The sequence below is a fragment of the Galeopterus variegatus genome, unplaced genomic scaffold (genome assembly GCF_000696425.1).
Source record: "Galeopterus variegatus unplaced genomic scaffold, G_variegatus-3.0.2 Scaffold219, whole genome shotgun sequence".
Taxonomy (NCBI): domain Eukaryota; kingdom Metazoa; phylum Chordata; class Mammalia; order Dermoptera; family Cynocephalidae; genus Galeopterus; species Galeopterus variegatus.
This window is the reverse complement of record NW_007726330.1, coordinates 428,231-452,880: the sequence shown is the minus strand read 5'-3', so window position 1 is coordinate 452,880 and position 24,650 is coordinate 428,231. Positions and strand designations below refer to the sequence as shown.

General features: G+C 55.7%; 1 protein-coding gene across 2 annotated transcripts; it reads right to left on the bottom strand.

Moving 5' to 3' along the window:
* Nucleotides 1-58: 58 nt before the first annotated feature.
* Nucleotides 59-24,386, bottom strand: KIAA0195 (KIAA0195 ortholog). 2 transcript variants are annotated; one of them, XM_008566072.1, is made up of 31 exons: nt 24,263-24,386; nt 14,299-14,418; nt 13,873-14,000; nt 13,420-13,556; nt 11,551-11,753; nt 11,068-11,219; nt 10,621-10,723; nt 10,351-10,437; nt 9,977-10,093; nt 9,589-9,645; nt 9,172-9,276; nt 8,863-9,027; nt 8,404-8,613; nt 7,544-7,859; nt 6,979-7,152; nt 6,465-6,567; nt 6,130-6,347; nt 5,186-5,367; nt 4,959-5,097; nt 4,583-4,698; nt 4,337-4,436; nt 3,877-3,985; nt 3,468-3,657; nt 3,125-3,202; nt 2,761-2,846; nt 2,305-2,386; nt 1,798-1,946; nt 1,605-1,699; nt 1,394-1,487; nt 1,054-1,224; nt 59-886 (listed from the first exon to the last, which is right to left on the bottom strand). In XM_008566072.1, the coding sequence occupies exons 1-31, from the start codon at nt 24,284-24,286 to the stop codon at nt 814-816; spliced, it is 4,083 nt and encodes a 1,360-aa protein (XP_008564294.1). In that variant the 5' UTR covers nt 24,287-24,386; the 3' UTR covers nt 59-813. The 2 variants fall into 2 exon arrangements, with proteins under 2 accessions (XP_008564294.1, XP_008564296.1); XM_008566074.1 differs by having other exon boundaries at nt 8,875-9,027; nt 24,263-24,362.
* Between the last annotated feature and the right edge of the window lie 264 nt (nt 24,387-24,650).

The window sequence follows — 24,650 nt, the reverse complement described above, 5'->3', positions numbered from 1 at the left end:
GCAGCCTGGGGTGGGCAAGACCCTCCCGTGGCTGCCTCATAGACCAGCCAGCCACAGATTTTTCTTAAGCAATTTATAAGTTTTAATACAAACCAGTCTACATTCATTCCTAAAAGGCTCGTTTCCAGTAAAAAATATACACCAGTAAAAACTTCTCACAGGAGAACTAGGGCAGGGGTTATAGGTGACCTGGGACTGCTTGGGCCAGCTTGAGCGCAGGCACAGGAAGAGGCTCTGGGGCAAGGCAGGGCCCCTCTCCATCTTCAGGTCCAAGCAGGACACTTCCCCACAGAGGGAGGGAGGCAGGGGAGAGGTTCTCAGGACCACAGCCATGCCCCTGCCCCAGGAAGATGGGATAAGAGGAGGCCCCACCCCCTGCCCTCAATAGCCAGCCTGGAGAGGTATCCAGGACTCCACACTGCTGCCAGTGCTCCTCCAGAAAAGGCTGAGGCCCTCGCCCTTGCTTCAAGGCTGTGTGGACCCAAGAGGACAGGGCACTGGCTTAGAGGATCCTGAAGGGGGGCAGCCCACAGGTGAGGGGCTGAGGGCCCCTCTACCAAGTGCCCGAGGTCATACATTCAAGAGTGCCCCTAGTGAGGTCCAGGGAAGAGCCAAGACTGTCCTTGTCACCTCCTTCACAGGAAGCCCAGGGGTCAGGAAGACATCAGGTCTGACACTGGGAACTGGGCTTCTGATGCCACAGGGCAAAGGAGCAAACCCTAAAACGTTCGTGACACCAATTCCCCAGACTTGGAAATGGGTCTGGCTCTCGCTCCAGGGCCCAGGGCAGCAATTGCCGCCATGGCCAGTGGCTCAGAAAGGAGAGTTCATACCCAGCTTAGTTTCAAACTGCAGCTTCTGTCGCTTCTGGTAGCGGACCCGAACCCTGGTGGGGCAGGAGATTAAAGTACAGGATGGCATAAGGGATGGGGCAGCACACCAGAGGAAAAGGAGGAGGGACAGGCAGTGGAAAGCAGGGGAATGCCCACAAAGGAGTGACAGGTTTAAGGAACGTGGCTGAGCCCAGAGGGAGGGGCTCTGGGGACAGCTCACCGAATCTCGTGCAGCTTTACAATCTCATTGGTGACTACCACAAGGACCAGGGACAGGCAGCCTAGGAGCCATGTCAGCAGGGGCACGTCCTCCAGACCAAAATGGATGTGGCCGTCCCTGTGGGTCCACAGCTGCAGGTCCACCGCTGTCTGGACCACCTGACCCAGCAACCTGCAAGTGGACGGGCATCCCCCATGAACCCTGAGTCTGTTCCTTCCCTGCTTTCCTCAGCACAACAGTTAGCTCAGGAAGGGCACAGGGACATCTCTGGCCATAATCCTACCCTCCAATCCCAGCCATGCAGAAGCCCATCTCCCATCTCCATCCCAGCGATACTCACACCACAGGCACTGTCACAGCCCACCAGAGGTTTGTCAAGGGGCTCTTTCTCCACAGGGGCTTGGTGCGATGCACGTGGGTGATGGAAATGAAGACTGGAGATGATGGGGTAGAAGGGGATATCAGACTTCCTACTAGCCAGGCTGGGGCCTCGCCCCCCCAAAGGACCACCCCCACCAGCTGTCAAGGGCCCCTCCCAGGGAGACCCTCACCGGTGTGCAGGACAATCAGGGCAGCGGTGAGCTTCTGGGCTGACAGCAGCCCGTTGGCAAAGTCCTCAAACCACACTGGAGCCCTGTTGTCATTGCTGCCAAAGCAATGCGTGGGTTCAGTCTCCTCTGGGGCCACAGGGAAGTGGACTGAGGTACAGAGGGCGACAGGAAGGACCCCCGGGGCGGGACCCACCTGCGCAGTATGACGGAGGAGCAATTGGTGAGGTTGCGGGCACGGGAGCTGTCACAGAAGCTCTGCAGTGTGAAGCCGAAGCAGACGAGGCACGAGCTAACAGTGAGGCTGAACTTGATCAAGAAGCAGAGCAGGAAGTAGTGCTGGGTCTGCGGGAGCAGAGAGGCAGTCACTGCCACCGCTGCAGCCCCTCTGCTGCCACGCAGCAGGCCTGGCACTTGGCCAGATTTTTCATGACAGGCTCTGAGTAAATGGTCAGGCCTGGGGGACAAGGAGCAGGGACTGCGCCCCCAGCAAGGATCTTTCTCAGCTTTGTACCAACACCTCCTCTTTGATCTAGTGGAAGACCAGGAAACGTGTCGGCTTTCCAGTTCTAATGGAATCCCCCTTCCTGATCTTTCCAGAGTCTTCCAGGGCTGGCTCTCTCCCTTCCCCCAACCCTCAGCTCCCTGCGCGCACTCGCTTGCATTCATCGAGGCCCGTGCCCATAGGATCTGCTTTGCTTACCTTCTTAGGAATGGATTGAAGGTTCTTCCCTGTAGCCATAGACATGATAGAGCTATGGGGGGGTTTCCCCAGCAGAGAGATGCTAAAAAGCAGAAATTGGGTGAGGGGACAGTGACTGTGACCCTCTGTCCCCCAATTCTCTCTCTTTTTTTGCAGCTAGCCAGTATGGGGATCCAAACCCTTGACCTTGGTGTTTTAACACCGTGCTCTAACCAACTGAGCTAACTGGCCAGCCTCTTTCTCTCAATTCTCATAAGGGAAGCCTTTAGGAAGTCTTGGGAGTGAAGTCAACTCAGGGGGCAGGAAATGAAATGAGACAAGGGGGAGTTCCCTCAGTGCTCCTGTACCACAAGAGTGAGCCTTCAGCAGGTCTTCCAGAACCCTGGGCTCCTGGGGATGCTCTGTGTCATCCTGACCCCATCTGCCTGGGCACAGAGGGACTGTGTGGCCTCTCACCTGAGCAGAGGATAGCAAAAGCAGGACAGCCACAGAATGTCGGTGGTACTCAGGAGAGGAGGCAGCTGTACCAGGCAAGAAAGGAACTAGACCAGGGAAGAACCCAAGAACCACAATTAGATTCTGGCAAATAATAAGACCCTAGGAGCCCCAGGGCTTCCTTGCCCAGTGCCCAGACAGATGCCCATGTCCTGGCTGAGAGAAGCTGGGGCCAAGGGCCACTTTTCTGCCGATGGGGTGATCTCTAAAGGCCAAGAGGCTTCACAGAGGCTCGGGGGAACCCCTTGGCTCTGCTGCCTCCTCAGATTCCCTCGAGCGAAGGAGCAGGCTGAGAGGGGCAATGCCTATGCCGGCCCCACCTCACCTGGATGACCACGAGAGTCAGCTGGCACTGCAGCAGGAAGAGGAAGCACTTACGGATACCATAGGTGGCATGACGAGCCTAGGGACCGAGAGGGACACATTATGGCCTGGGCCTTCCTGACTTCTCTCAGGCCCTACAGCTGCTAAGCTTCAACCAAGAGCCAAATGCCCATGATGCTCCTATGAGGAAGGGGCAGAGGCAAATCACACTGCCTGGGAAGCTCTGCTCAGAGGGCTGGGGCACAAGGTCCAAGGAGCCCAGATGGATCCTGTGTCACTGCTCCCATCCCAGGCTTCCCTGAGCGGACCCTGCATCCCTCCCTCTTCTCCTGCCTGAGCCCCACCTGCTCAATGAGCCGGATGATGCTGATAGTCTCCTCCTGGCGAAAGGTCAGGGAGCAGGGCAGGCTGTTGAGCTGCCCTGATAGCTGCAGGGGAGAAAGGCCATCCGAAGCCTGGGCCATGCTGGTGCTGGTGGCGTAGCCAAAGGTCTCCCAGGAGCACCGGGATGGGTACAGGGGATCCAGGGCAATGCTGCTCAGTGTAAGGGAAAGTGCACCCATCAGTTGCACTCCGCAAAGACCTCATCTCCCACAGGACTGAGCACCCCATCCCTCTTCTCCCAACATGCCCAGGTACCTTGGTCCCAGCCAGGACAGGATCAGCCATGGGACATTCCCCTAACCCCATGTAGGCCCATCCAGTGTCTGGGAGGTAGGGGGTGGCCCTCTGGCTTGAAGGTCATGCCCTGACCTGATATCACTCTGGAGGAAGAGGCAGCTGTTCCGCAGGTTGGCAGAGCTGCCCAGGCAGCAGGTCACCTCCCCGTACTCCTGCATGATCTTTATCATCTCACACATGGCTGAGAGGGCAGGGTAGGAGGACACAAGAATCAGGCAGATGGAGCCCTGTGTGGGCACTAGGCAGAGACCCACAGGACAGGAAAGTAGGAGGCGACAGGAAGTGGGCCCCTCTTTGGAACTAATCCCATCGCCAGAAGCATGATTGTGTGAACACTGTCATTTCTGACTCCTTAGAACGGGCACACCCACAGCTCCAGCCCACAAGATTCCCCAGCCGATCCCAGCCCAGGTTTCTTCACTCCCTGCATGGGAAACCTACGTCCCCTCCAGAGCCCACAGGGTGCCCAGGCCCTGGCAGACCTCAGCAGAAGACACCAGGCTGCCTGAGTACCCGTGACCACAGCACTCACTTTCGGGGGTACAGTCGGTGAAGAGGGGCACTAGCAGAGGCACGTTGTCAATGTTTTGCAGGTGGGGCCGTACCTGGTGGATACCCCGGGGCAGCTTAGCCTGGAGAAAGCAGATATGCCAGTGGCCTCAGGATGGAGATCAGGGTCCCTCAACTTCACCTGCCTGTCCCCCTCCCTCCCTTCTCTCCCCTGGACCAGCTGTGGGGCCACTTCAGGAGATGTGGGGGACAGATTCTGCCATCATACCCGGTTGCAGTCCTCCAGGAAGCTGGGGATGTCACTATCTGTAGGCTGGAAGCTGATAAGGTCCGAGTGACCCTCCTCCTCCATGAGGAGAAGCCCTTCCACATCATCTCGGGACACTGTGGGGACAAAAGCCTGTCCCTCACCTTGGGGCCAGACTTCTGGGGGGCCTTTCCTTGCCCTGCAGATGACACAGAACTTCCTGCCTCCAGGTCTCCACTCCCCCTGCTGACTGCTGTTACCAGCAGGAGCATCAGAGCCGTCTTCTAAGGGGATATACTTATCAGGAGGGATTGGTGGAGATTTGTCCTAGCTGTAGCTCTGAGGAGGGGAAATCTCCCTCCACCACCCTATCCCCACCACAAGACTTTGCCCTCACCCTGATTCAGCTCATCATGCAGGGAGCCTGCATGGCTGGGGCTGGAAGGGGGGATCTCAGAGCCAGGCATGTCACCATTGGGCGTGAGGGAGATATGGCAGTTCCAGCCTGTCTCCAGGCCCATCTTTTCTGCAAACACCTGTGAAAGGCAGATGGCAATGCACACAAGGGCCCAAAAGCCTGTGGGAAAAAGGGTCAGTGGTGGCAGAGGGGCATGGCTCTCCCACCTTGCTTTTGAGCTCATCCTCCAAAGAGAAGTAGACAAAGCGGATGCAGGCATTGACCAGCCCATCAATAAGGCGTACAATGTCCAGCCGGGCCTGGTACTGGGAGGACACCATGCCCATGAAGATCTGGCCACTCAGGGCCTGCATGCAGTCTTCCTTCTCCAGCACCTCCCCGATCCCTTCTTCAAGCAGGCACAAGACACAAAGCCCGTCCAGGACATCCAGGAACCAGGAGATTCCAGGAGGAAGCCCAGGACCACACACACAGATGTCACACCCAAATCAATGAGCACGCGGGCCACAGGGGACCACACACAGCCACATGCACACACAGCCAAGACACACAAAGGAGGCAACAGACACAGGAGAAAAGACAATGAAAGGTACTCATCAGTCAGGGGGCTGGCCATCCTGGGGAGCCAAAACAGAGTGTGGCTACAGCTCCTGCCCATCCCTGCTCCAGGGTTAGGGGACCATCCCCCCCCCTCAGCAACTTCATAAATTCATGGTCTCTTGGGTTCGTAAGACCCAGTAACTCTGCACGTTTGGCAGGGTGGGACTTGGAGCTTCTGAGTCCCTCCGGCCAGCAGGGTTTGTGACCTGGTCTTCTGTCTGAATCTAATAAGGCTAATGCTCTATAAACACTGCTGCTTTCCAACTTTCCAGGAAAGCACTTTTGTATGCATTATCCCACTTGAGCATCACAACAAACCTGTGTGGAGGGCAGGGCAGAGTAGGCACCTATTTATAGATGAGAAAACTAAGGGACTCCCATATCACCAGATGGTGAGTACCACAGCTGGCATCCCAGCTCCAGCACCGTGTCCACTGCACCGTTTGCTGCAACCAATGCCATGGCCCTCTGGAAGCCCTCCCCACTTCTGGGCTCCCCAGCCCACGGGAGCCCCCATGCTGGCCCCCACCAGGACAGATGCCCGTGGTACCGTCAGAGCTCCAGCTGTTGCGGCGGGTGTTCTGCTTAATGGGGACAGTGCTGGGCAGCTCGCACATGGTGAAGATGCTGCTCTGGCCAGGCACCTGCACAAGCTCGATGCACTTGCCATTGAGCTGAGAGGACAGGGCGCAGTTCATGGGCTTGTAGGAGAAGGCGGAGCAATAACCCGACAGGCAGGCTCGCTGGTAGAAATCCAGCACTTTCTTTCTGCCAGGGAAGCAGGGCAGAAGTAAGGAGAGTGATCCTGGGATGCCCCACACCTGTGAGTTGGGCAGGCAGACAGGCAGGGCTGATCACTCTTGCTATTGGTGGGTTCTTCCTCACCTGTCGGAACCAGAAAGAGGGTAGATGTCAGCTCCATCCCAGAAGTCTGTGCAGGCCTCCAAGACCACGTCGGCTGTGCCATGGGACAGCATCTGCTCTGTGCCTGGTGGGGGCAGGGGGGTGGTAAAGAAAAAGGCCAAACCATGAGTGTCCCAAACCAGCCCACTCCCCTCCCTCTGCCCTACCAGGTAGCACACTGCCATCCCTGAAAGGGTGCTAAGGAAGCCCTGACAGGAGGGGACTCCCTGGGCCTCAGGATCACCAAACCTCTGTGGAATGCTGCAGGGCTTGTAATGCAGACACTATATTTCCAGTCCTTTGGACAATCCCATTCTCTGTGGCCACCACCATGCCCCAGTCTCCAAGTCCAATCCCTGCCAAATTGAAGGACTAGGGAAGCTGTCTCCTGAGTGTCTGCCCAGTCCTCCCTATAAATGGATGGGGCAAGATAGAGCCCCCCAACCAAGCTCTAGAAGGTTCAGCCCAATGCCAGCAGAGAGGGCAGGAGGCTCACTGGTCGTGGTGTCCTTGATGAAGAGGCTGATCATGTGGCTGAGGGGAGGGCGTCGCTTGGTGACACAGGAGAGACGCCCCAGTGAGGTCTCCTTCACTGTCTCGGCGCTGGGGAGGCGGTACAGCGCAAGGTGGTTCTCCTGCTTGAAGAGATCCTTGGCTCCAGGAGTGAAGCCTGCAGGACGAGGGACAGGAACTTAGGAGCTCTGGGTGGAAGCACACAGCCCCTCACCACCTCAACTGCCCCCGTCCACACCCTAGGCACAGACAGAATCCCATCAGGTCAGTCCAGCTGGTTTGTGGATGGTGCTTGGACAAGTGAGTGCTGTGCCAGGGACTGGTTGGTTAGAGCCGGTGCCATCCTTACCGATGAGGCGGGCGACGAGGGACAGGAACTTAGGAGCTCTGGGTAGAAGCACACAGCCCCTCACCACCTCAACTGCCCCCGTCCACACCCTAGGCACAGACAGAATCCCATCAGGTCAGTCCAGCTGATTTGTGGATGGTGCTTGGACAAGCGAGTGCTGTGCCAGGGACTGGTTGGTTAGAGCCGGTGCCATCCTTACCGATGAGGCGGGCGAGTTCGCAGAGGCCCCAGGGCACGTGCACTGGCAGCACGGCGCTGTGGCTCTCCTGCAGGGCGATGTTGCACAGGTGGTCTGAGAACCGGCATAGGCGCTCGGTGACGCTGGCATTGCACAGGTTCAGCAGCACGTTGAGGCCCAGGGGCTTGAGGGAGGTGAGGTGCAGCTGCCAGTTGGAGTCATCGAACTGGATGCAGGAGGGATTCTGCTGGTCCTGGGACAGGCTCAGCATCTCCAAGTGGTAGTCACACACAAAGTCCTCCGCTTCATAGGGTTCGCCCTCCATCCCTGGCTGGGTCTGGAGGAAACACAGGGGAAAGGAGAGCCTCAGGCCAGGAGGGATGTGCGGGGAGGGCCCCTGCCCCTGAGAGAAGTGCACCCTTCCCAGGAGACAGTGCTGCTGTGCACACTCTCCCTGTCCCTCCCCAAATCCTCTTCCTGTCCTTCCTGGGCTCCTGTCTGCTTCTAATATTTATACCTGATAACACTGACAGTACCAAAAAAGAGGGATTTTCAGAGGAAACAATAAGGGATCTTTTTCAGCCAGGCAACAATATCTGAGAGGGAGCCACTGGCTTTGTGTGTTGATAAGGTTCTAATAGGAGACCAGTGACCATCAGCTAGAACTGGAAGGGGGACCACCTACTTCACAGAAGAGACCTGGGCAAGGCCTCAGGAGGTTGTCCTGCCAGCCAAGCCAGAAGCCCTAGAATGGAGGGCTGTGACTTCTGTTCTCTTTCAGATCCTGTCCGTCTGGGCCAGGCTGCACCCTTTTGGCAGGGGAGGCCAGGATGGCCTGTAGCTGACATGGTGGCTGTTCCCCTTGGCCTCCCTCCTCTCACCTTGCTGGGCTCGTCTTCACCACCTTCAGTGTCCCTGCTGAAGCTCACGTTGGAGCCAGACGGGTGCTTGCTGCGGCCATGCACTTTGTGGTGAGAGTAAGGCTCAGGGGCCTTGGGGCCATCACCAGGCCAGTCACTACGCTCCTGCTCGTTGGAAATGTGCAGGGGGTTGTTCAGGGAGCCAGCCAGGAGGGCATCTCGTTCATGGGGCTGAGGAGAGTAAGGGGCACAGGCCTAGGACCAGGGGCCCAGGAGCTGCCACAGACTGGGGAGGCAGGGAGTGTCTAGGTCCCCTCTCTTCCTTGTCCTGTGGGCTTCACCTGAACTGCTCAGAAGCAGACCCTAATGGTGCCTGAATCCTTTTCCTCCCTCCTAAACCTCACCCTCCCTGAGGCCACAAGCCAGGCTCCGAGGCTAAACAGCCTGGCCCAGAGTTGGGCCCATGGGAGCCGGCCGTACCTCCTCCTCTACCTCAGCATGGCAGAAGGAACGAGTGGACAGGTCATCTGTGAGGTCCTCATGACTGCTGTGAGGGGGCTCCACCTTCCCGCTGAAGAACAGCACAGTCTCTGGGCTGGGATTTGGCCATGAAAGGACCCCCTGTTTGTCTATGCAGCATAGGACCTGCAGGGAGAAAGGTCGGGATAAGAAAGGGGGATTGGCATTAGCCCAACCTGGCCAGGGGCCACTCAAGTGGCAGGTAGACTATCCAGGCACAGCCAGACAGCAGGCCTGGTGTAACAGGTGCCTCCTGCCTGTGGGGCTCACCGTGACAGAGCCCAAACTGTGCAGCAGGCTGGAACTATGGCTCAGCGTTGGTGACGTCCCCTTGATCACCCTCAGGAAGTGGCCCCAAATACAGCGTAGCATTTCCTGGTGGGAGAGAGAAAGTCTGCAAGGCCATTTGGGGCTTGGCCTTATATCCCTGGAGGTGGCTTCTAGGCCAAAAGTCCAGGGTAGCACCAGGAAGTTGGGGTGGAGAGGCATTTGTCTGGGGAAGTGTTACGGGAACAGGCCCCAGTTGTGTCCACATGCGACAGGTGGATGAGTGGACAGGTGGACAGGGGCAAGGGCCTTGAAGAGCCTGGCTGGAGGCTCAAAGGCCATACATAGAGGAGTCCCAGAGTTCCAGGAAGGGGCATGAGGGAGCCTAGGTTTCTGGCTCCAAGGCCCTGGGCAGCGTACCTGAGAGGAGACAGCTTCTGTGTAGCTGCTGAGAGTATCCTCTGAGAACTTGGCCAGCTGCACAGAGAGAAGATGTGGGCCTTGGTGAGAAAAAAGCTACTTTCACATGGGCCTCCTGGCAGAGGTAGGGACCCCACCCCATTGGAAAAAGGCCCCTGTGCAGTTCTGACTTGCTGTCTGGGGGAGATAGGATGGATGCTCACCCACTCCCAGGGCTTGGCCTGGAGGCTATTCTGAAAGGGAGAGGGCTGGAGCCCTTGGAAAGCTGCCCAGGGCCTCCTACACACTGAGCCCAAGGTGGGGCTGGACTTCTGCCCCTGTTCTCTGGCACAGCCAACTCCCTCTTTTTGTTCTTGCCACTGTCCCCAGACGCCTTGGAACAACCTACCAGGGAGCTGGGTGAAGCCTTGCTCATCTGGGCCAGGACACGGGCTTCTCCACAGGCAGTTGCCAGCACCCAGAGGACTGGAAAGAGCAGGGGGAGGATGGGCAGGACGCCGTTCACCTGGGAAAGGGCGAACCACATGGGGGCTCCCACCGAGCTACACGCCCAGAGCAAGGAGGGAAGGGCAGGGCCGCCCCGGCCCCATGGCCTCCCTGGGTAGAAAGGGGCAGCTGTCCCGGGGGCAGGAAGGGAAGGAAGGGGAGGAGGTGTTCTTAAGCTGAGGCCCGAGGGGACCTCTGGGCTGCAGAGTGGGAGGGACAGCCAGGGCATTGTGAGAGGACCCAAGCCCACAGGACAGAGGAAAGGGCAGTCCTTGCCTGCAGCTGGAGGAGTGTGTACTGCCAGGAAGTGACCCCAGGGGCACTGAACATGAAGCGCAGGGCATTGGTGATGAGGAAGCTGGCCTGTTGGGACAGGAGAGGTGCAGCCCTGACCCCTGCCCTAGGGAGGGCCCCGGGCTCCACAGCTCCCCTTCCTTTGCTCACTCGGACCCTCTGCCTTCACTTACACGCCCGTCTGAGGTGGCCCCCGCCCCACGCAGCCCCCACCCCGCATGGCCCATGCCCCACATGGCCTGCCTCACACACCAGGACAACGGGCACTGCGTAGTGCAGCATCACGGACTGCACTGTGAACCTCTCATTGTCCAGAGCGGTGACTGGGCGGGACAGGGCCATGTCCAGGCACCATCTGCAGAGAGAGGCGACCCTCAGTCCCTCAGGGGAGGGACCGAACCCCACACCTGAGCAGCATCGAGTCCTGGAGTTCCCTAGCCTGCCCAGGCCCTGGCTGAGCAGTGCCAGGGAGACAGGCCTGTGGCCACCTCCAGAGCAGTCCCCTCACAGTTCGGATTGGGAGCAGGGTACCCCCCAGTCCCAGAATTCTCACAGAGGCTGAGGAGAGGAGCCTAAGGAGATGTCCGCCCTCAGGAGGCCTCAGGATGCATGAGGCTGCTTCCTGGGCAGCCCCACCTCCTCACGGGGGCACAGGGGAGAGGCCTGCGGGCCCAGCAGGCAGCAGGGCAGCACCCCTACCTGATGTTGTCAATGACAGGGGTCTCAAGGACACGGAAGAGCCGGTGCTGCTGGGGGTTCTGTGGCCCTTTCTTCACCTCCCCCCGGGGTGAGGGGGGTGGAGAGAAAGGGGGGAACAGGTCTCCCGGCTCCAAGACAATGTGTTCATCATCCTGCCAACAGCGAGGGGGAGGGCAAGGGTAAGGAAAGGGGCCAGCGGAGCCCACTCTCCCCGCACAATTCCAGCTAAGCGCAGCCGTCTCCTGGGGTTAGAGACTGGCAGTTGGCAAAGAGTCTGTCATGGGACTGGATTCCTAGCTCTTGAGGATGCGGGAGAAGAAAGAACAGCAGAGGAGGAAGATACTCCAGCTCTGCTTCAAGAGCCCTGGCCATGAAGCCAATGAGCTGGCCAGGAAGCTTCAGGATTAAGCCCTGGGACCCTCCCGTCATTGCCTGTGGATGCTCCCACAGCACTTCCAGGGAAGGAGAAGTGCCTTGAGCTACCTTGATCCCCCTCAAAGAGGCGAACGATTCCTGGCCAGGCCTCAGAGCTATGATGTCTCCTTCTACCAATAGGCTAACTGGCAGGTTGACCAGGTGTCCGTCTCTGTAGGCCCAGTGCAGGGACCAGGATGGTGCAAAGGGCATGTGGAGGTCTGGATACAGGGCATTTGGCCACTTGATCTCCTTACCATCCCTGAGGACATCTGATGAGAATGGAAAGAGGGAAACAACCTTCTCACCCACGGCTCTGCACACCAGCCAGACCCAGTGTACACCCACGGAGCAGTGCCTGCTCTTGCTTCTTTCCCAGGAGGCCTGCACCAACGCCCTGCACTCATTCCAACACTCCTCTCTTTCAAGGACACCTCCTCTACAAAGCCTTTCCCAACCCTCCAGTCCAGGCACCTCTACCTCCCCTCAACAACTGAAGCTCTTATCCTCTGACCCCCACTCCATTCAAATGCATTTTACAAACATTGCTGAGGGCCTGTGAGGGGTACGAGTCCCTGCCCTTGAGGAGCCATGAGTTAATGGGGCAACAGAGACACACGGGCAGATAACTCCAAACAAGGCAAACATGTGCTAAGTGGGTTAACAAAGATCCCAATGCTGCAGAAGTACAGAAGAGGGAGCATTTGGGGTGAGCCTTGAAGAATGGGTGAGATTCTGTACAAACATTGCTGAGGGCCTGTGAGGGGTACGAGTCCCTGCCCTTGAGGAGCCATGAGTTAAAGGGGCAACAGAGACACATGGGCAGATAACTCCAAACAAGGCAAACATGTGCTAAGTGGGTTAACAAAGATCCCAGTGCTGCAGAAGTACAGAAGAGGGAGCATTTGGGGTGAGCCTTGAAGAATGGGTGAGATTCTGTCAGCTGGAGACAAGTGAGAGGCAAACTCACCAGGCAGAAAACAGCGGGACAAAAGCACAGAGGCAGTTTAGTACCAGTGGGTCTAGGACTGGTGAGTAATTTTAACCTGAGGATGAGTGGTAAGAAGAGTGGCTGGAGCTTCTGGCAGAAGTCCCAGAAAGCCACATGTGGCATCTGGGATGGCTTGGATAAGCAAGAGGGAGACACTGAGGGTTTCCGAGCAAGAGACTAAGCTCCTGGAGAAGAGGGCCCAGCTTTCTCGGTCACCATTGTACTCAGTGCCTGGTGCATGGTTGCAATTAATTAATCATCTCAGAATGAATGAGCAAATTCTTGCTTAGCATCGAAACATTCATTGCCCAGCACCATGAAAGAAAGGTCTCATGAGAGTAGGTATTCCTTCTCCGACACCACCACATGCCTCCAGAGAGCAGGAACCACTGTCTCTCAAAAGAGCCTAACGTAGCCCTCGATCCACAGCCCAGCTTAATAAATGCCAACAGAACGGAAGGACAAGCAGAAACTGGACTCAGCAATTCCCTTCTTTCAGAACGAGGCTGCTCCCTCTTGGGCTTCTGGCTCCCTGCCTCCAACACTGATTCTTGCAGGAATCTCAGACTTCTCTGGTCTACCTCCCCACCTCCCCTGGCACAGCACCACCAACAAGACAGACTTGGAAGAGAAATCTCAACTGTCCTCCTGCCAAAGTGTAGGTCTTCACGGTTAGTCCCCCAACTCCAGCAAGCCTGCGGCCCACTGTGCCACCGTTAGCCTTCCTGCCTGTCCAGGCCACTGCTGGGGTGCCCAAAGCCATCCCACAGCTCTCACTGCCCTGCTCAAAAGAGAGCAGGCATCCTTCTAACTCACCTGATGACAGCAGCACCTGGGATAACCCCTAGGTGCTGGGATTCCTGGCTGGGGCAAAGGAGGGGAGCTCTTAGGGCTCTGACAGATCACAGGGCTTGTTTTCCCACCGACATGCCTGCCTGTGGCCTCACCTTGGATTTGGTCAATGATCCCTCGCAGCCTCCGCTCCACCTCCCGACGCTTCAGCCGATCTTGCCGCCCGATGAGGACAAGGTTAAGAAGCAGCAACAGGAACAAGGCCGAGGCGTTCACCAGCTCCACCCCATGGCTGGTCGGAGGAGGCAGAGGGTGGACTAACAAGGAGGAGGGGTCCTCCCACCCAGCCATCGTCCGGGGCCCAAGACTTCCCACCCTGGCCCCTTCTGAAAAGAGTGTCTCATTCCGGTTCCCTGACACCAGCCAGGCCTCAGGCCCCAGTTGAGGGACTGAGGACATTCTTACACACCCAGGAGCCCTCTGTGGGAGCAGCTCAGGGGGCAGCAGCCCCTCACAGAGCCCTGGGATGCCCTAGGTGCTGAGGCAGGCAGGGGACAGTCAGAGAGGTCTGGGGAGCAGCATGGTGTTGGTGGTGGGGCTCTGCTTACCTCCCCGCCGGCTGGCCCCCAGAGCAACCCAGCAGCAGGAGCACGGCCAGCAGCATGAGCCAGGCCCCAGGCCAGTGGAAACAGGAGCAGCGGTTACTGTGGTGCAGGAAGCTGCTTCTCCACACCTCCTAGGCAGGGGTGGCAGGCGGGAGTGAGGCCCTTTTCCACTAGGATCTCGCTGCCTTCCCCCACCCAGCCCCGTGGCTGCCCTGGTCTGCTCCCTTTGACCTCAGTTGGGTCTAGCCTGTTGGGGTCCTGCAGCTAGGGGGCTCAGGACATCACTATGAAAGAGAACCCCGGCTTCTGATTTTTCATGATGCCTCAGTTGCGTCATGCTGCCCTGGGCACATCACAGCCCTGAGAAGGGCCTTCCACGCTTTTCTGCTATCCCAGTGATGCTCCGGCTGCCCCATGAAGAAGCTTCACCTTCCACGTAAGACCTTTCTTCCTCTCTTTGAGGTGTTCTTCCAGCACCACCTCCAGCTGCTCCTTCAGGATGCTCAGGGCCTTCCGGGTAGACAGGCCCAGGGCCAAGGGGGCTTCGCCCTGCAGGGAAGCAGGAGGCGCCGTCATCTCCTGGAGGCCCCATCGCAGGCTGGGCCCGTCCCCACTCACCTCCCCAGCCCTCCCTCCCTCCTCCTGAGCTCTCTCTTCTCTTCCTCCACCGGCTCTTGCCCCTCAGTGTGTAATCATATCCAAACCTCCACAAAGTTAAAAAGCACAGCCCCCAACTCTTTAAAGTAAGTTTAAAAAAAACAACCACTTTCTATACTCAGAGTTTTCTAACTCACCTTTCACTCAGTGCTCAACCCCCTGCCATGGGTGCTCTCCCTGCCCCACCCAGACAGTCCTCACCGCTGACCCCCCAATTTATCTCAATGGTGCTAGTCTGCTAGATTTCATGGACCAGAAAACACATTTTTTAATGAGGAGAGGGGAACTAGCATACAGATGATAGCTTTTCACTGTTCCTAGGAAAGACATTAAGACAAAAACCTGTCATCTTTTATTACCACCATTTCACGAAAGAGAGAATATTGTAACACTAAAACACTAGGAAGGACATAATATCAGAAAAAAGACAGCTGTTCCCAGGGTAGGGCCATGCAGCGACCACACCACTCTTATCTCACCAAGGATGGGTGGAATGTGGTATGGATGGGTGGTCCCCAGATGAAACGGGGACCAACCACACTATTTTCCATGATCTCATGGACTAGCCTCTCCTGGTTGAGACTCACCCATTCCTGTACTTTTCTCTACCTTTTTTGACTTCGGCTGTTCTTTTCCCTCCATCTACCCCATAGTCCATCCTACGACATCTTGCCAACTTCTGTACGTTTCCAGGGAAACCTCATGCACAGTCATCTACCATCAATAAGCTTACAGCTCCTAAATTTTACCTTGAGCCTGACCACTACCCCAAATATAGACCCATTTACTGAACCACCTCACAGCTGTTCCACAGAGACCTAGGAACCAATATGTCCAAAAACTTAAACTTGCCCTCAGCACCAGCCACCTCTCCTCCCACAGCTGCCGTCTCACCCAGTCACCTCTGGAATGTCCCAGACCAAACTCCATCCTCCCCTTCCCACTCCTAGTCTCTACCCAAACCCACTTTTGGGTACCCAAAACAAAACAAAACAAAAACCACATAAACAGTCTTTTCCAAACCCACTGCAACACCCAGCCAGAGTAAGCACACGCCTAATCGACTGACCCCCTTTACCTTTCAAATCAAGCCCAGACCCCTGTGCAGGCTCTGTGTGGCCCTTCAGGACTTGCCGACCTCTCCAGCCTCCTTCCCCACTATTCCTTCCATGCACCATGCTCTCCAGCTCATGTTCAAATGCTTTTATGTGTTTCCTAGCCAAAAGCACAATCCTCATCCCAAACAACTCTTACTCCTTCAAGATTTAGCTGAAATATCACCACCTCTAGGATATTTTCCCAAAACCCAGAACTGCACTTCAGGGGGAGGTTTGTATTCTGATGGAACCCTGGGCAATCTGGCTCACAGCCTGCATCTTACCAAATTGTAACCATAGATTTACATGTCCAGTTCTCCCACTACACTGCATATTCCCTGAAAACAGGTACTGAATTCTTCCATTTCCACACCCCTTCCCCACCCAACTGCTAAGATAGTGCCTGGCACACACAAGCTCAGTGCATACTTGATGGATGGATGGATGGATGGATGGATGGATGGATGGATGAATGAATGAATGAATGAATGAATGAGTGAATGAATACACAAGTAGCTTCACTGATCCCAAGGACACATTAATCAGGGGTTGTCAACCCAAAACCTGTAGTAAAAACACCCGGAGCTCTTAAAAACATGGATGTCCAGGCCTAACCCTGTACCTATGAAAAGAAAACTTCCAGGAGTGAAGCCAATCACAGGTTGAATCTGATGCACATCTGATCCCCAGCCCTGGGACCCTAGGAAAAAGAATGGCCCCAAGAAAGGCTGGAGTGAGTCTTCCCCCAGGGAAACTGAAGAATGTCCATGTGAACTTGCATCAGGAAAAGTTCCTGAGCAAGAGGAGCGAACCTCTAGACCTGAGGCACCAAGAAAAGGACTCGGGGTGATCTACTGAGGAGTACTGACCAAGGTCCGCAGAGCTGGTGACACCGCTGCCTCACCTTGTCGCCCCCACCCCCCTCTTCCTCTCCTAGAGCCCGCAGACTTGCCTCCCCAGTGTCCTATGCAGGCTGTGCCTGCTAACATTCTGGACTTCCCCTTCCCTGCCTGTCTCTGCAGGCACCCTCTTTGCAGGCAATTTAGCCTCAGCCCTCACAGAATGCACATCCCCACAACAAGGAGCAGCTGGGTCTGGGGCAGTATCTCACTACCGCAGACCACCTGCGAGAAGCCCAGGAGGCAGGCCTACTGCTAGTTTCCTCAGCCTGAGGGATGAGGATTGGTTTCCAGAGTGGGCCTGGCCCCAAGACTTCCCAGCTCCCTTGTCTAAATCTCACCTAATCCCTGCTCTCCACAGTGGCTTTGGGGGATTATGAAGATAAGAGCTCCTTCTTCCCAGAGGGGATGAACTGGTTATTTCAGCTCAGAAGAAACGGGCCTCCAGGCAGGGGGCCCACACCTCAACATGGGGAAATATTGCACTCCAAAGCACCCACCTCCCTGTGGCAGGATCCTGGGCCTCCCTGAGAGGCCAAGGCCCAGGACAAATGAATGTCCCACCATGTCCTTGAGTTTCTGATATGGAAGGGAAGAAAGCCTTTGGGTGGGGGGGCTATAAAGGAGGAAGAGGAGACTATAGGCTTTCTCAGGTCTAAAGGGCTGGGTCAGAGGGGTGAGGCCTGTTCCTTCCGCTCAAGGGAAAAGGAGAATCTTGGAGGCACAGCAGCAGCACACAGGGCTGGGGTTCAAAGCCTGGGCCCCCAGCGTCTTCCCTTTACCACCACCCCTTCTCCCACAGGCTCAGCCTTCCCGGATTCCTCTCCACAGTGTGGGGTGCCAAAGTTCCCAGGATGGACGTGCCTGGGCCAGGTGTCCAGAAACGACCAAGTGAGAAATGCTGGAGGCAGGAAAGGCTGGCCTGCAGAGGTGGAAGGCTGCACACCCAAGAAGTGGGGATTGGGAGGGAGAAAGAAAGGAAGTGCAGGCAAACCACACAGGACTGCAGTATCAGCTAGGAAGATGCTCAACCTGGAACAAGGACCATGCTCAGAAGGTGAGGGTTTCCAGCAAGGCAGAGAAAAGGCTAAGAGAAGCAGCCAGAGAGCCAGGGAGGCACCCCTCCTCTAGCCAGGCCTGCACACCTTGGATACTCTATTCACGTCAGCTGCCTCATCCCAGGACCCCTCACCCTGCACAGCCATCAGCCCCAGGTGATGCTCTCTTACTCTCTGCCCCCAGGTACTTAGAAGCTGTGCTCTGCTCCTCTCCAGGTGTGGGAGGTATGGGCCAGAGGGTGGCAGATGCTCCCGCAGAGCTGTCTGTGTACATCTGCCCCCGCATGTTGTGTCTGGCCAGGGGCACCCACTCCAGACTGGCAATTAAAGACAGCACAGCAGAGGGAAAATAAGCCATTCTGTAATTACGTGCCGCTCAAAGGCAGTGCCTGCCCGTACAGGCTGGCCCATGGTAAGGACATAGCCTTCTGGGCCAGCCTGCTCTCCATGGTCTTTGACTGAGCATATCCAACTGCCAAGGCAGTTCACCTCACCCCTTCTCAGCAGGAGGGCCTGGGTTAGGGGTCAAATCACTGCTTTCTCTCATTGTGCCTCAGCTTTTCTCCACATGAGATAAGAGCCAAAGCTAAGGAACTTGGAGGAAGAGCCTCATGCTTTCTTTTTTTTTTTTTTTTGTCCTTTTTGAGACCGGCCGCACCGCGCTCAGCCAGTGAGCGCTGTGAGCGCACCGGTCAAAAGCTTATATCAGAAATGAGGAAAGTTTGTTTGTTTGTTTGTTTGTTTGTTTGTTTGTTTGTTTGTTTGTTTTGTCCGCCTCATGCTTTCTGAAGGCGGTTCAGAAGAGGCTGGTGGAGAGCAGACTCTGATAGCCTTTCTCACAGCATGGATTCAGGCTGGGGACCCAGTGTGTTGGCACCAACAGGGAGACAGGAGCAGGAAAACAGGTGCAGTTCTTATTATCTGACGAGTGAAAACCCGAGTCCACACATAGTCCGAGGTCTGCTTTTCTTGCCCACTGAGGCCAAGAAGGGTGAAGAAAAATGTGACCAGGCCAAGCCCCCAAAGGTAACAAGAGAGTCTTCCTGCTTCCCAGACACTAAAAACTCCCATCCACCACACTGCCAGCACCTCCAGAGGCCTTCCTGGGGCAAGGGGCAAGGTCTCTACACCAGAGGTGGGGAGGCCCTGCTGCTCTAGTTACACCAATGCTTTTCAGGCAGAACCAACCCACTCCACTGTTTTAACTGCTCAGGTTCAACTGGACCAAGAGGAGAGGATAACTTGAGGCCCCAAGGAAGTTCCAACTCAGGAGAGACTGACAGCGAACCCCCATCACTGGCCGGGCTTGTTATCTTTGTTCTATCACAAAAGGGGGTGCTGGCAGGGCATAGGGATTTGGGGGAACAACACAGTGGTGTGGATCTCTACTTGTCAAATCAGAGCCATGAGGAACCTGCCCCTGAACAGGACCAGCTCTCGAGGCCCAAAGCTGAGCATGTGGATAGTCTGAGAATTTTAGGGCAGGCTGGTGAGCTCAGGTGGTTAGAGTGCAGCCTTGTAACACCAAGGCCACAGGTTCAGATCCCCATACCAGCCAGCTGCCCCCCCCCAAAAATAATTACAAGGTTTTCAAGAGAGGACACACTTGAGCTCTCCTGCAGCCAGGTTTCTCAGGTGACCCAGAGCCAGAAGCCCCCAAGCCCCCAGCCCCTGTCCTTTTGGAGCTCCTCTGAGGTTCTCTCAGCATAGCAGCTGTTTTCCTTCCTACTCCACCTGTTTCAGGAGCAACAGAATCAAGGTCCCCTAGCTCAGGTAGACAGGTTATAAATTTAGACCGTGACCTTAGGCCTTGAGAACAGCAGATAACCACTAATTAGAACTGGCTGGGGCCTGGCACCTTCTCTAGTCCCTCACTGTCACAGCTTTCTTGGTCAGTGCAGGCGGGAAGTGGACACAAAGCTGGACCCCACATAATGCCTGAATCACTGAAGCAGATTCAGCCACTGTATTCTGTTCTGCTTTGGCCAGACACAGACAGACTCCGTGGGCAGCCAGGCAAGCCAGTGCCTCCAGCAAGCTTCTTCCTCCCCTCCCTCATGCTTCCAGGCTCACACTGACCTTAGCACTTTCACCCACCTTCTTCCCCACCTCCTGAAGCCACCAAGACCTAGGAAGAACTCAGCCCAGCTCTAAGGGCTCCTGTCTCAGTTACCCATATGGTCCTATGACAAAAGCCCCCTCGCTGGCCCTGAGGAGGGTTGGCGTGCAGGCCCCAAGCTTTTGTCACCTGTGCATGGAGACCGGTTCCTCGCATACCTTGGCAGGATGCCCTTCTGGGAGGCATGGGCCCCGATCCTGCTCTGGGTGACTTGGGTGCCTGGTTGGCAGGCGGAGACACACTGGCTTTCTGCCTCCCATTCCCAACCTCCTTCCAAGCTCATGGTTACCTCGTGCTCATTCGAGCAGCCTTCCATCCTGCATTGTCTTCAGGACTCTTACGGCAGCTGATAACCCAAAGACTCCCACTCAAAGCAGGGAGCAAGGCATGAGAGGACAAAGTCGAAGCCAAGCTGGTGTACTCACTTGGTTGTGTTTGCCCTGGTGGGGCATCCATAGCTCTGTCTGCTTAAACAGCATGAGCCAGACCCTGAGCCACAGGAGTCAGCTACGGCTACTTCCAACACTGCCCTCAAAGAGAGCGAGATCGAGCGTGATAGACAGGGGAAGAGTGAGAGGAGAGAAAAAAAGAGGGGAGAGGGCCAGAGAGCGTGTGAGCAAGGAGCCGGGTGCTGCAGAGCATCGGGTGCAGCAGAGCAGAGCTTCAATCTGCTGATTAATTCAGCCTACTTCCAGTCACACTGCAGATTCGGGGAGGGAGGAGGAGGGGGAGGAGGCGGCTGCCACAGCAGCTGGGAGGGAGGGAGAGGAAAGGGAAGGCGGGAGGAGAGAGGAGGTTGAGAGGAGAAAGTTTGTCTGATGCTCTGCCACATGTCCAGGAGCTCGGCCTGTCCTTCATAGGAAACCACTACAGGGTGAGCAGAAGAGTAAAGTACAGCCAGAGTATGGACAGATGGACAGAGGAACAGACAGACAGATGGGAGGTAAAGCTGCCATCAGCTCAGGGCCCTGAGGGCAACTGCTGGTACCAAGGAGTACCCTGGGGTACACAAACACCAGCTCTCTTCCCACGTTACCTGTCCTTTGCCCTCAAGTGACTGAGCAAGGTTAGGAGCCCCACTGTGGGAGAGCCCATCATCCGTGAGAGCTCCCCACGCCCCTCAGAGCCTCCCCAGTGTGCAGTGAAGCCAACAACAGCTCCTTCCACAGAGCTGCAGGAAGGAGGGGAGAGGGGACTTGCGAGTTATTAATAGTAGCACATCCTGAGTGGAGAGGGAAGGCCTGACGAGGGACAGAAAGATCGGCCATTGAGAAGACTGGAGCAGTGACTTCTAGGAGAGCTGAGCAGAGGCCCAGGAAGCTAGCGGAAGGAAGAATCTGGCAGAAGGAAGAATCTGGTGGGAGAGGTGTGCAGACCCCCAATAGTCCCTAATCAATGTGAGTCAAGAGCTCAGCCAGCTGCTGCTAAATGCCCAGCATCATTCAGACACAACTGCCCAACTTCTACTGGGACCAGGAGCCTGCCTTGGGACCCCTCATCTCCCAGGAACAAAGAGGAGGCCAGTTACCTGGGGCTCCTGCCTCAGCGCTTCCTGGAGCATCAAGCAGAGCCTGAGCGAATAGTGTCCCCAGAAGCATCACTCTGGGACCCCGAGTTTGACATATGGAAGCTCTCAGCACAGGCACCTAGGTGAAGCAGGGGCCAAGGCACTGGGTGTGAATGGACAATTCTCTGCCTGTGGCCAGGGCATCCTCAGGATGAGGCTGCAAAAGCCCAAGGGACAGGAAACAGCTTAATAGGTCGCAGAGCCAGAGAGTGAGAGCTGGAGCCTGAGCGTGTTTCTCCAGGGTCCTCTGTTTCCTAGACGACACCATCTCGAGCTGCAGGGAAGGGAAGAAAGAGCCTCTCTCCTCCCCCTTTTCCAGCACAGCTCCCTGTGGGCCTCCACCAAACAGTGAGCTGAACTGGATGGGAACAGAAAAGAGAGGACAGGCAGTCCAGAGGTTAAGGGCAAGAAGTCTCCATGGGGAACAGAAAAGAGGACAGGGCAGGGTCAGCTTCCATGTCAGCCACTATGAGGATGATTGCTGCCACCTCTGCAATCGGGCTGTAGCCAAGGAGAAAGGCTCTTGTCCCCTGTCCCCTGCTCCCAGGGGAACTGCTCTTGTGGGAACCACAAGTCAGCAAACATTCTCCCTTCTGTGTGACAGACCCTGTGCAGGGCCCTAGCGCAGTCCTCTCCCTGCCCTGCCCCACTTCCCACACTGCCCACTTCAGCAATGGGAAGAGGATCCCTGCATCTAAGAAGCAGGAACTCAGCAGTCACTGTGACAGCAGGTTAACCATGGGCTTGGAGGACAGGGGACATGGGAAAGGGCTCTAAAGTAGAGACTGAGAATTGGTAGGTCAGAAAGGGCACGGGATCTGGGGGGCGTGGGCAGGGAACCACCCAGCAACAGCCAAACTACTCCTGGGCTAAGCTAGGGGACAACAGACCACCTTACCATCAGTTACCATCATGCCACCTCCTCCCAATCCTACTCCTCAAGATACCTTCTGACTGTTCAGGGCCACAGGGATCATCTTGAGAAGCCCATTTGTACAACTCACAAGTTACCTCATGTAGAAACCCCATTAGGTCCTATTACTTAACTGCATGTATTGTCAATTCCTCAACTACATTAAGGCCACAGGGATCATCTTGAGAAGCCCATTTGTACAACTCACAAGTTACCTCACGTAGAAACCCCATTAGGTCCTATTACTTAACTGCATGTATTGTCAATTCCTCAACTACATTATAAGCCTCTTCACGCCAGGGGCTACCTCCCCAGTATCTAGAGCTCTACCAACCCAAAGTCAGCATTCCATAAATATGGCTGATGATGATGGTGATGATGCTTTCTAGTTCATGTTCATTTAACCAGAAAGAGGAGGAGGAGGATGAAGAGCAACTCTCCAGGAAAAATGGCTCCTGAGAGCTATCCAGCCTGGGCTCTCAAGTCTTCTCCCTCAGGCTCACAAGAGAAGCCAGCCCCCTCGATCACAGAACTTTGCTTCCTCAATACACTAGGCACTGGTATTTCAGCAACAGGCTGGAACCAGAGGACAACACTATCCTCTGTTATGGGGGCAATAAACTTCACCCGGACAGGCCAACACACTGCACAACATCAAGCCTCTGGGGGTGTGCTCCCTGGAATTGAGTAATGCAAGGCATTTGCAGCTGTAGACGGCAGCCTTGCACCCAGGCTAGAAGAGAGGCAAGTGTAGCTTTCCGTCTGTGTCAATCACTGCTAGGATGGACACCTACAGAGCAGCCAAAGGTGGCTGTGAACAGGAGGCTGAACACACCTGCTTCAAATTCAAATCCACAAGCCTGTTGCACAGCTGGTCCACAGGCACAGAAAGCCTGGAGCTGAACAGGCAGCAGTTAGCCAGGCGCCACTAGAGGCACTGCTCTTGTGGACTCACAGCTCCCTCTCCAGAGCTCCCCAAGATCTCTTTGGCAGGAAGATCACTGTCCAGAAGTTCAAGTCAATAAATATTTACTAAGCCATTGATACATGCCAGGCTCTGTCTGGGAGCTAAGGATATTGAGATTAAGTGGAAGAAACAGATTATTTTTTCAATAGAGTATAGTGAGTACAATGGTGGGGATACTATTAATGCCGAGAGGAGGGACCTCTGGAAAGAAAGGTGGATGTATCTGGAGAAGATAATGCTTCAGCTGGGTCTTGAAGAAAAAGTAGAAGGAGTTTGTCAGGAAAAAGGGTGGAGAGCATTTAGGTAACAGCCTAAATATGGTGTGTGTGTCCAAACTCTGAAGCACTCAGAATTACTAGTGACAAAGTCAAAGCAGGGAGGCTGGGGACACTGGATCAACAGAAAGGAGCAGGATTACATAGGGCTTTGTACACACTAAAGGTTTTAGACAGTGCCACAGAGCTGCTGACCAGTTTTGTGGCAGCCATGTGGAGGGTGGTGAGCAGAGACGGAAAGATCTATTAGGAGTGTGGCAGAAGCCAGGTGAGAGACAAAAGGACCTCCTCTAGGGCAGTCTTTGTCGTGGGAGAGGAATATTCTGATTGACAAGTCAGGATGGGAGGAGAAAGCTGAGCTCACGGATGGCCTGGACCGCCTGGCTGCCTACCGCCAGCTGATTAAGCAGCTGTGTTTGGAGTCTGATTGGGGAGCTCTTCCCTAACCACAGAGATGGTGCCCAACAGCACTCAACACAGCTCAGCAGGTTGGGGCATAGCCCTGGCAAAGAGCAAACAAACTAAATTACACAGCCCTGGGCGAGAAGTGGAAGACTGGCTCGGAGCCAACCCAAGTCAGAATCCCCGCTCCCGTGCAGTTGCATCAACCAGTCCACTCCTGACCCTTTATTCCAAGTTCCCTGAGTCTGTGCTTTCCAGCTGACCAATACTGCTCTCTCAGAGGGGGTCCCGGTCACATCCCCCCGAGCCTTGGAGCCATGCCCCCTCCCTCACTTTTGGTTTAAGGCCCTGAAATGAGGACCTCCCAGGCAAACACAAGTGGGGAGAGTCCAACAGAGATACACACACAACACCCATAAGGTAACAGAATATGGCCTACCAGATGCTTCTCCTTCAGGTCCATGGGCCCAGAGTACTGCAGGCATGCCCAGAGGAATGTGGTCACCCCCAAAAGGTAGGCTCCTCCCCAACATGTACAAACCCCAGCAAGTCTGTCACAGTCACAGCATCTGGGGTAAAAAGAAGAAAGAAATTGCGTAAGTCCAGGTTGCGGGATTGGGCAGCTATTATGTAACATAACAGTACCATCTAAACAACAGAGTGGTATGTGGAAAAGAACTGGCCTCACTTAGCACCAGTGCCCCCATAGGCTCCGGCAGCTTTGGGCAAGTTCCATTCTCAAGGCCAGGAGGCAGAGGGCTCTGGAGGGGATTCTGGAAGGGTGCAAGCTTTCTCTGAAGGGTGTAACCTTCATAGTCTCTGTTTTG